Source organism: Zootoca vivipara, chromosome 3, assembly GCF_965207765.1.
Source record: "Zootoca vivipara chromosome 3, rZooViv2.hap1.1, whole genome shotgun sequence".
NCBI classification, from domain to species: Eukaryota; Metazoa; Chordata; class Lepidosauria; order Squamata; family Lacertidae; genus Zootoca; species Zootoca vivipara.
The window spans coordinates 3,337,880-3,349,946 of NC_142586.1; the positions used below are offsets into that span (position 1 = coordinate 3,337,880).

Sequence of the window (12,067 nt, forward strand, 5' to 3'; positions counted from 1 at the left end):
CAAAAATACACAAAGAAAGTCAAACAGCCATGAAGTCCTACTTCTGAACAGTGAAACCTGTTAGACACCACCTGCGCCTTTTCAATCATATTTGCAAAACCATGAGGTCGAAAAGCATGCCTTTAAAACAAAGGGTGTCTAGATTTTGCTTGTTAAAAAGACATGCATTGGATGCAATCTACATGCTCCCAGATTCTGCAAACATTTAATGAGCAGAACCAGAGAGAAAACAGTCTAGCACATGATCTCAGGAGCAATGGTTACTATTGTTAGATCAATGTATTTTAAAGTCTAGCTACCACACAACCATCAAAGTAGACATAGTAATCCTTCTGTTAGTATCAATAGCTTCCTTGTCTAACTAACAGGCAAGTGACACATTAATGAAAGTTGTTTGTTTTCACTGGAAGACTGTATTTTAGGAAAGGTGGTGATCAAAATGCATTTTTTAGTTATCTTATTTGTGAATTTTGCAGTATCTTTTAAAAATTCGCACACTTCTTCACCTATCTGACTCCAAAAGGAATCTAGCATCAATCTTGGTTGGCAAGAAGCCTATTTTTGAGGCACTATTTTCTTCTATTCATGTTATTGGCTTTCCACTGTTTATTCAAACATGAAATGTACTATGAAAGCAGCATGGTGCCTCTGCTGCTGAATTATTGCTATGTAACACCCAAGAGTTGGAAATATATTCCTAACTAGAAGGCAGAGTGACAGATGAATAGTGTTCCTTTTAATCCTCTGGGAATAACAACTGAAACGCAGCATTCAGAATGCAATATTGTTTGCATTCCAGTTCAGATTTCTGATGGTAAGGGGTTTCTCTCTCTCTCTCTCTCTCTCTCTCTCTCTCTCTCTCTCTCTCTCTGTGTGTGTGTGTGTGTGTGTGTGTGTGTGTGTGTGAGAGAGAGAGAGAGAGAGAGAGAGAGAGGGAGAGAGAGAGGGAGAGAGAGAGGGGAAAAAGGGGAAGAAAGATTCCCATTATAAAACAAATGATGGCAACTGATTTTATTTAAAAGAAAAAGACTTTACTTTGTGAATCATGTGTTTAAAATATTTAAAATACTTCAACTGAAATACAGATTTTAAGATCTTTTTTCTATATTTTATCATGACATGTGAAGCACATATTAGACAAAGAATCTTTTATATGGAAAAGCTAGGGAATGCTGTATTAGAACTGCATACTGGAAGCTCTCAAGAAGGCATATAAAGAGAACACAAATTACACTGACTTTCAGTTGGATTTGGGCTGCATTCAGAGGTCATGTTCCTGACCCTCGAAACCATGGTTGAGGCTGGGAATGAGGTCTCTGCTCCTGGGCTGCCTCCTCCAATTGTGGCTGCTACCCAGGCAGCAAACACCAGTGGCGCCCCCAACTGTGGAGGTAGAATGCAGCCATCATGAATAGTAGCCATAGATAGTCTTTTCCTCCATGAATTTGTCTAATCCTCAAGCCATCCAATCATTCTTCTGTGTCACCCCACTTTCTCTCCCCACCAGCATCCCAGCTAGGTCCTTTGCATTCCTACCTTTTCACTTGCTCTGCTTTCTGTTCATATAAGCCTTGGAAAGCACATACAGACATACATCATGATACGTCCGCTTCATGTTGCGTCTTTTCAGGTTACGAACACACCGAACCCAGAAGTCCCAGAACGGATTACTTCCGGGTTTGGCGCATCCGTAACCTGCATGCATGCGCAGAAGTGCTAAATCGCGCTTTGCGCAGAAGCGCCACATTGTGTCACGCACGTGTGCAGATGCGGCGCTTCATGTTGCAGGCTTTTCATGTTGCGAACGGGCCACTGGAACGGATCCCGTTCTCAACATGTGGTACCACTGTACAGCTTAAAGAGAAAGTGCGAAAGGAGTCACTCTTCCATCTTCCTCCGTCAGCGCTATGTACGTACTTTCCAAGGAGAAAAAGGTAATCACTGTCACCACCTCATTAGGCTTCATGGGCTCCAGGGCTAGCCCTCAAGGGCAGCCATGGAGGCACAGGTCAATTCTGCATCCAGGGCAACTGTCTATCAGCTCCATCTGAGACCTAAACTGCCTGTGCACTGTCTCACCAGAGTGGTACATGGTCTGGTTATCTCCCACTTGGACTACTGCAATGTTCTCTATGTGGGGCTACCTCTGAAGGTGACTTGGTAACTACGACTATTTCAGAATGCAGCAGCTAGACTGGTGACTGGGAGTGGGCGCTGGGACCATATAACACCAGTCCTAAAAGACCTACTGGCTCCTAGTACGTTTCCAAGCAGGATTCAAAGTGTTGGTGCTGATCTTTAAAGCCCTAAATGGCCACGGCCCAGTATATCTGAAGGAGCATCTCCACCCCCATCGTTCAGCCCAGACACTGAGGTCCAGCTTTGAGGGCCTTCTGGTGGTTCCCTCACAGTGAGAAGCGGGATTACAGGCAGTGTTAGAAACTGAGATATGAAAGCTAGGAGCGAAATGGCACCTTAAACATGGGTTATGCGTAACACAAAGGAGTGTCTGGGTGTGCTTTTTTAATGAACTGCAGCTAAAATCTTATGTTCATTTTTCACATGGTCTAGTCCTCATCTGAAGAGTGCAAAAAAACAAAGCTGCACTTCCCCTGCCATCCCCCCTAATATTCTTATGAGGGTCCCTTTTCCCATCTTCAGAGAGCGGCTAGAAGCAGGGAGGCAGGAAAAGGTCCTACTTTCCTGAGTTCAAAATTAGCAGGTGCCAGACGTATTTTGCACCTAAAGATTCTCCATTTGCAAACACCTAAAAGTCTGGGTGCCATTAAACATGAAAAAATACAAACCCCAACTGAACAATTTTCATATAATTGACAACGAAATGAAAAAGGACACAATTCCCCCCAACAACACCCCCAAACAATGCCCCAGCCTCCATTATTCTGACATGACACACATGGCCTTGCTTTGGGACATCTTACAAAGAGAAGACATGTTAGCATTTGGCTTGGGGGTAACACAATGCACTATAAAATTGCCTACAACAGTTTCTTAGTTTCTGTTTTAAGAATTAGCATATTGGGGTAAAAAATATCCCAAGAGTTATTTTCAAGCAATAACTGATTAACTCCAGAATCAAAGGCAGTCTGCCTCTGAATGCCAGTTGCCGTGGATCCTTAAGAGGAGGGAGGGAGAGGGCTGCCGTGCCGATGTCCTGCTTGAAGGTTACTCATAAGCTCCTACTTGGCTGCTGTGGGAGCAGAAAACTGGACTGCCTATAGTCTGATCTTCTATTCTTATGTCAACTATAACATTTACTTGTTTTAAACTACTTGAGGATAAATCATGTCCTCCCTCAAAGAGTGTTGCGGTGCGACCTGGCAACCGAACCCTGTGTTGTGGGTGGGTACAATAGGATAGCCACAACACCCTATTGGTAGGTCCCTTGTTGCTGGGTTGAATCAGGCCAATGGGACGCTAGCCAAACCAATCAAGGGACCTATATATGCCCATGCACGTAACTCAGAGCTTCCTCTTTCGGTCAGTGCATCAGAACACCCGCCCACCTCTCCCTACTTTTAGGGGTTTGTTGCGCTTGACCTTGCTATGCCGTTGTGTGTCGTCTGTCGTTGGGACAGGGGCACGGCAGGAATTTTCCCCACTTGGCTGATTGGCTGGTGCCACTTGGGTTTCACCTGCTGCGTAGCAAATCATCACAACTTATAAGGTTGCGGATAGGCTCTGGTTCAGGTGATAGGGATGGGGGAGCGCTCTTGCCATCCCTATGTGAAGGGTATTCTGTTAAAGGAATCCAGGGACTATGGTTTGGTCAACCCTGTGAGGGGGTTGTGCCCGTACTTGAGTCCAGGGGGACATCTGAGTGGTGGACATAGCATGTCCCCGGCTTTCTGCCATTCCAGGTGTTCACCCTTGGCTGACCTATGATGGAGCTCTGGGTCAGCACTACCTGCAACAATGCAGGAAGCTAGTCAAACCACTATACAACCACTCACTTTCTGTAATCAATAAAGTTGTGGCCTAAATTCTGCCAAAAACCAAACCAAAATTTGAGTCGTCTGAATTTATTTAAGGGGGAGGTTTAAAGGTCTAAACACAAAAAAAACCTATGTTTTTGTTTATAGCAATGCGCTCCCGTCTACATGGCTTCATTGTGGCCCTGACCCTATACAGTGGAACCTCGGTTTACGACTACCTCCGTTTATGAACGCCTCCGTTTACGAACGCCGCAGACCTGGAAGTGTTTACATCAGGGTTCCGCGGCGTCGAATGCGCAAAAGCGATCTGCGCAGCTCATGCATGTGCAGAAGCGATCTGCGTAGCGTGTGTGTGCACAGACGCGCTCTATCGGCGCTTCGCGCACGCGCAGAAGCATGCCTTCGGCGAGCAAACGCCTCGGCAAGCGAACGCCTCCGGGGTACGGATTGCGTTCGCAAACTGAGGTACCACTGTAGAAGAATTTCAGGTGTTCCTGATTCTCTGTCAGCAAGAAACTTCTGACAAGTATAATGTTGTTGTTATTGTTTATTAAATTTGTATACTGCCGTTAGTTCAAAGATCACGGGGCAGTTCACAACAAAAAAATACAAAATGAGAACACAAAATACATAGCCCAAAAAACAAAATCAAACCAATAGCCCCCCTCCCACAAACACTATTGATTGATTAATCAGCCCTTGCCCTTGCTCCTCCCTTAAGGGGTGACCCCTACTTTGCTGGCCAAAGGTGCAAAAACACTGGCTTCCTCAAGAGGAGAAGGAATTCCAGTAGATATGAAGGTGGGCCAAATGAACAGCTCACCTCCTCCACTGATGGACTCTGGCTGCTGCTACCTCCAAGACTGAAGTGTTATGGTACAGACTGCTTCCCATGTACAATGCAAACTTAATTGGTCTCTTCCAAAACCAAAGCAATCCAAAACCAAGGCACACTTTCCCATAGAAAGTAATGCAAAATGGATTAATCTGTTCCAGACTTTTAAAAACAGCCCCTAAAATAGCAATTTAACATGAATTTTACTGGGTTAGGGTTAATTTTAGGACTGGGTTAGGGTTAGGGTAAGGAAAACAGGCATCCCCAAACTTTGGCCCTCCAGATGTTTTGGACTACAATTCCCATCATCCCTGACCACTGGTCCCCTTAGCGAGGGATCATGGGAGTTGTAGGCCAGAACATCTGGAGGGCCGCAGTTTGGGGATGCCTGGATTAGAATTAGGGTCAGGGTCAGGGTGAGTGTTGTTTTATGTTTTCTTGTGGTTTTGATTCATTTGCGGTTGGTTTGCTTTTTTCCATTTGTTGTGTTGCTGCTTTTTCACGAGTTGCAAGTTTGTTGGCTTTGTGGTTTTCTGGAAAGTTTCAGTTTTAATTTTGAATGCAGCCCTGCGGCCTGGTGCTAAGTCAGGGAAGGCTGGGCCGGGGCGGCAAGTGATCAGGCAAGGGATGGCGCCACCCCCCCCCCAAACACCCCAGCCTGCTCCTGCTTGCAGGCAAGTAGGACTGGGATCGGGCTGCTCCGCTAGGCAGCGCAAAGCTTCCACTTCCCAGTTTAGAGAGCCTCAAGTTGTTGCTGCTTGCACGGGAACAGGAGCTGGATTGGGGCTGCTCAGCTGGGGAGGTGCAGGCTCCACCACACTTTCCATTGAGGGGTTGGCGGCTGTGCTTTCCTCAAGGGAGAAGCTTAAAGGAGCCCCTGCACCACCTGAAGGCAGCCAGGCGGAGTGAGGAAAGGCTGGGCTGGGGCAGCAAGTCAGCAGATCGCCCTGGCCCAGCCTTTCCTCACTCAGCAAGGTGTCGCTGGAGCTGGAGGATGGGATGGTTGCTGTTGTGGCAGTGATGGTGGAGGGACCCAGTGCTGGAGGGTGGCAGGTGCCTGCTCGCTTGCCGCCCGGCCTGCCTTCCCTCACTTGGAAAACGGAAGTGTGGCACTCAGAACGGAAGTCATACTCAGAACAGAGCACATTTGGCTTCCGGAAAAAGTTCAAAAACTGGAGCACTCATTCCCGGCTTTGATGTGTTTGGGTTCCAAGTAGTTTGAGAACTAAGCTGTTTAAAAACCAAGCTACCACTGCACTTCTCATGGGGGCCTTTTAACACCAACAGTTTATTAACCAGAGTTGCAAAATCAAGAGCAGCTGTGGGCTTGCCCATTCTCTCTTTCCACTCTCTGGTGTGAATTCCCAACTCTCCTACCTTGTTCGCTATAACCATAGTGGCTGCGTTCTAGGCAGTGAGCTTCTGAATACAGTTGCCAAGTACGGCAAGCAATTGTTGAGTCACTTAAAAGTTGTTGTTCTATCCTGGCATGGACTTCATGGAACATGGCTCTAACTGGAGCCTGGAAACCAGATAATTCCTTAAGTGAAAGACGAGCAAACATGTCAAACTGATTGCAGGGCCACTTCTGCCTCTGTCCCGAATGCAGCCTCCTTCGGAATCCCAGCCCCCAGTGCTGGACCTCGGCAAGGGAAAGCCTAGCCTAGCATATAGTCTTTCCCCATGGCGAACACCACACCTGTAGACTTCCTCTAACTCACGGATTTGGGAGCAGGGGTGGGAGGCACAGCAGTGTTTCCTTTCCACATGTTATGTTTATTCATGGGTGAAGGGAGTTACTCCCTGCTTCTAAGAACTCAACTGTGAAACAGTGGCATGGTTTACTGCAGGTTATTAGGCAGCGTAAAACAAAGATCCACCTCATGTCTCCCAGAGAAGGACGATTTGGCACTGGACCAAATGTAACAAAAGATCAACCTTACACAATTTCTACAATTTTGCCCCTAACTTCTCAACACATCAGAGATGGTTTAACATTACATCTGCAAACCATGGGTAATATTTATTTTTCTATCTGTTTTATTTGAAAGCATTTATACACTGCTTTGTATTTCAAAAATCTCTAAGCAGTGACAAAGTTCTTATTAATTTGGGTGTGCAAATGCATTGGTTAAACCAAGAAGGAAGAGGGGTGAAGAGGGGTGTGTGTGTTGGTGTTGGCATGCACAGTTTTGAAACTTAAAATCAACTAGAAAACTGCATTCTGCTTTCTCAAATGTTAGTTGGTCAATGAGAGTTTTTGTTACTGTGGACGCTTTTCTAAAGCAAGAACTTGGTCTGCATTTCTTTTAAAAATACTGCGGGCTTTAAAAATGCAGGAAACATGTTCTGTTCCTGAAAAGAAGATGGTAGTTAGCATATAAAGTAGTATAGAATATCTTATTTGCCATGTTTAGTAGACTATGGTTTCTGCAAGCTAAGTTTTGGAGGAAGTCCAGTGCACTCTTTAAAATCTTTACAACCTCCTTTAAAGAATTAGTGTACTTAAATCATGAGCTGTGATCTAAAGGCTATGTTCCTTTTAGGTATCAATTACTTCAGAAATGTGTGGTTATCTTGGTTTGGCCAACTGCAAATGGTTTCGGTTCCACTTTGCCCTGGGCCAAAAACATGCTAAGTTGTCCAAAGCAGATGATAAACATGTATTTCTGATGTCATTACGGCCCAAACAGGATATGATTGTTCTGTGGTATGGTTTCATTTATGATGAATTATACAGAAAGCAAATATTGTTTATGTTGTATTTCTTTAAAACTGTATTTTTGAAATAATTTTATATATATTTACTGTTTAAACGGAATGCTGTTTCTTTGTTTCCAGTATCATATAGTTGCATAACTGATATAAAGAAAAACACTGTGGTGATTTAAAAATATTAACAGAATGTAATCATTTTTTACTGAAAAATATCAGCTTAACCCTTTGACTATCACAAGGAGAGTATCTTTCTGTTAGCTTTCATCTTAAGATTAAGGAGATTTGCCGACACAGGGATGAGAATCACTATGGAAATAAACAGAAGGCAGATAATGAGCTGTTAACTCAACAAAAAACAAAAGTCTCTTTGTTGATTTGAAACATAGTGTTTTACTTGATGTTAAATCCCACTGATTTTAAATACTAACATTCAGTGGTATTGAGGAGAGATGTATAGCAACAAAAGCTGGCTTAGCTCCTTCACAAACTTTGTATTGTCCCAAACCTAAGATCTCAAATATCTATAATATGGGTCTCAGCTACTAACCAAAATATATTAGCAATATCATATTCCAGATACAGTACCTCTTGATTGTGGGCAAAAGACAGTACAGTTCTGACGTAACATGCTTCTGTTTAACCTTCATAGACAGAACCTAAGAAACTGATATAAGCAATTTCATGGGTTATTTTGCTACTCGAAGCCGAATCCTAGTATTGTAGAACATCCCAAACAAAGCCACATGTATTGTATCAGAAGAGCACTTTATTCTGCTTCCGTCAATATAGAGCCATCACAACATCAGTGCTACTGCTATAGGGTGAGGTTACCAGACATAACTGTTTCCCGGGGACAGTCCCGAGATTTAGAAATCAGTCCCCTGACAAACTCCATCTATTTAGTAGGAAGTTGAAAAGTGTCCCCGGATTCATTGAAAAAAATCTGGTAACCTTACTATAGGGTGTCTCGGAAGCAATGCTCTAATGAGGCAGAAGAAGAAGACTAGAATGATATAAATGAACATCTTAATCCTTTTGTACTATGCTAAAGTGCTTAAGTAAAAGACCAAACCTATATATATATAGAGAGAGGAGGAAAGTATTCAGAATGTGAAAACGTTCAATAGAACAAAACTGCCCCTCCATGGCAACAAGAATGAACCAAGATGTCTGCATTGTGGCGCTTGAGGTTGCATAGGAAAAGAACGGAGAGGAAACGTTATGCTATGAAGATCTTAACTAGCACTTCCCAAAGTAGAGAGAGATTGGCACATGCACAAATTAGCCTGGGGGCCAGGAAAGCCGTACAAATTCAGATAGCATTTTGTTAAACATATGGCTAGCTTGCTAGATGGTTTTATTTCCCAGTTACAACATTCAGTTTCATCCAGTGAGGAAAATGCCATATACAGCAGCATATATTGGAATATATGAATTATATGTAAAATATATATTTTTAAACATAAACAAAGAACCACAGAGTTAGAATGAACCCCAAGGGTCACCTAGTCCAACCCCCTGCAATGCAGGTAACTCAGCTAAAGCATCCATGACAGGTGGCCCTAACCCAAATTCTCTGATAATTTTGGTTAATAGGCAAACATATACGGTATCGCATCTATCGCAAGACAAGTGAAATCCCTGCCTATTTTTACACAACAAACGGACAGCCAACAAACACAGTGGTTAACATTTGCATGTCTAATATTTATTTTATATTTAACACTGTGAAAACTCGGTGAGTGTAACACTCTGCACGTTTCTGGGAACATAAACTGCTGCTTCTAAAACAAGTGGTATGCATATCAAGCTTTTAAGATGTATCTATTTATTTGCAAAGTTACATTTGGTATTGGGATCCCAAGAAAACTGTCTCTTGGTAGAAAGCTTTTATTAGATGGTATTTACACTTTTTAGGATTATGCGAAGTGCTATTTTTGAATTGGGAACAAATCTGGGTTTGTTTGTTGATGCAACTTTCCTGCAACTTTCCGGTAACAAGTTAATTAAAATATTATTTTTTGGCCAAGTCTCCTTCCATACGGAATGCACTCCTCATTCTCTGAACACTGACCTGAGTCCATTAGTTCCTGTGCAAATGGGGGCTGTAGGTGAAGGGTCCTGCTACACATCAAGGAGCTGGGCTATGTAAACTTCCCCTTCCATGTATAGGAAAAAGGTCCAGAATTTACCTCCATTCTCTCTAGTTTTACATCATCAATCTCATCGTCTTCCAACAAGCCCAACAGCTCTCCAGTCTGATCAATGGAGATAAGAAAATCTTGAGCAATTTTCTGACGTTTATTGATGCTGCTGCTACTACTGAGTCTGTCTGAAAGAAATTGAAGGGGGAAATAAACAATTTGATTTGATCTTGGTGTTATCATTGACGAAGTACATAATATATATGTAAAGATAACACCTAGGCACTGAAGAAATGTGAAGTTCTAAGACTCATTGTTTCTAATATGGTCTCACTCATCTTGCTTATGGCCGATTTGGTGCAATGTGGTTCACTATATCATGCTCAAAATCATAATATGGCTTACCATAATGACATGACAATCTCTTCACCCCTTTCTGGGCAGTTGCTTTCTGGCATAGATCTATGTCAAACTTACTTTGAGGTATGTCCTTCATGTAATCTACCACAATATCCCAACAACCCTCAGTTTTAAGGAGGATGCAGGAAACATACTACAGTCATACATTGGAAGTCGAATGGAATTCACTCCAGAAGTCCGTTCGACTTCCAAAACGTTCGAAAACCAAGGCGCGGCTTCCGATTGGCTGCAGGAAGCTCCTGCACTCAATTGGAAGCTGCGGAAGCTGTGTTGGACGTTTGGCTTCCAAAAGAACGCTCGCAAACTGGAACAATCACTGCCAGGTTTGCGGTGTTTGGGAGCCAAAACGTCCAAGTACTAAGGCATTCAGGGTCCAAGGTACGACTGTAAAACCACCCACACGAATCATATACTGGTAGATCTTGACTGTGAAATGGGTGTGGCATAAGTCACTTTCACCTGACAGGATGGCAGTGTGTATGGCTACTTTATTGACAAAAAATAATATTCTTAGGCTGGAACCCAATACATGGGATTATGCCCAGGCATTCATAGTTCTTTGTGTGTAAGTTCCATAAAACTTGTACAAGTGTCCTTAGCGCAGTCGAGGCTCCTCTCACAGTTCATGGGTTTCTCCAGCAGCAACCTCTCCTGTGGCTCTCCTTTTCCACATCTCGCTACTCCTCCACCACCATCGCTCTACTGCTATCCTTCCTCATGCTTACCTGCATCAGGCTTGGTCTCCTTCCTTCTGCACTACCTGTCTTCCAACATCCCCCCCTTTTTTTAAAGGAGGTTCCTGAGTTCCAGTCAGGCTGAGATTCACATTTATCTCTAATCTCAGATAAAGTGTTGCTGATTATGGTTACTTTGTGGTGAAAGAAGTGCATTCCACACATTCCCAGAAACACCTTAGCTATTTTCACATTTTCAAAACATAGTATTTAAGCAAGAAGATGAGTAATGCTGCTTCTGCCAAAACACAACTATTTATGGGACAGAAAGTCTCTCTAGCTTTACCTCAGACAACCACAGACATTGTCTGGCCTTGGTCAAATCTCTTTCTGTCAGCCTCAGCCTCTAAGTCTGAACATGGGAATTATAAGTAACATGCATGCTGTCTGTAAAGATTTTCTGCCATGGCCTGATTATCTAGCCGCAAACAAGTCATTTCTCTCATCCCTGTTTGAGGGGGGTGGAGAGGGGGGGTGAGACAAGTGTGAAGAGCTGAGTTGTGCTTCTAGCATCACCACTTGGGGGGGGGGGGAGACACCAGCTGCCACTGCCCATAGAGAAGGGAGAGGAGAAAGTTTTTTCAGTACACTGCTGGTGTACAATTTAAAACACCTCCAAGCTATATATCAGAATTAAGTGATTTTAGATTATGGTTGCTTCATAAAAAATGTCAGATTCTTTGATAATAAATTAACAAAATGCCTATTCAAATTAATTTTGAAGCCAACCACCTTCCCCCTTCCACTTAGAGGCCACCACACGTAAATTACACATGCTGAAATCAATTAAGCCTTTTAATCAGCACCAATTCCTTAGCTCAACACAGCTCTTGACGTTAAACAGATCTACTTATCATTTGGTTGCTGGACTGCCATACTGCACTTTTATAAGTAATTTGAAAGGAAAAACACAAGGTTAAATGGAGTTCCCAAGTAAGTAAATATTTTTCGATGTCTAAAGTTATCTGCATGAGGAATATATTTTCCATTTGGTATATACAGTTTGTATGCTGAATACTCCCCAAAGAAATGCATTTATTTATTTATTTAAGATTTCTTGGTTTACAAAAGTATGTGCAATGTCTCTTTTTCAAGTTGCATTTTCTGCAGATCAGTTTCATTTGTTGAGACATTAGTGCTACGTTAGGAAGAAAAGGGGGGGAAGAAGTGGAGGGGGGAATGGTGAGTGGGTTGGGGTGGGTGGCAAGGCAATGCTTCTATTCTACATAGTGTATGTGTGGGGTTTTGTGTCAGCGTCAC

General features: G+C 43.1%; 1 protein-coding gene across 10 annotated transcripts in view; it reads right to left on the reverse strand.

Moving 5' to 3' along the window:
- The window catches only part of SUPT3H (SPT3 homolog, SAGA and STAGA complex component), a 318,564-nt gene that overhangs the window by 137,836 nt on the left and 168,661 nt on the right, over positions 1-12,067 (reverse strand). For all 10 annotated transcript variants that reach the window (XR_015949276.1, XM_088667094.1, XM_088667090.1 and 7 more), the window contains one exon: positions 9,702-9,841. Coding sequence is in view for 9 of the 10 variants with exons in the window: in XM_088667094.1 (XP_088523220.1) it covers positions 9,702-9,841 (140 nt within the window). In the remaining variant the exon portion in view is untranslated. The remainder of the gene's footprint in view (positions 1-9,701; positions 9,842-12,067) is intronic.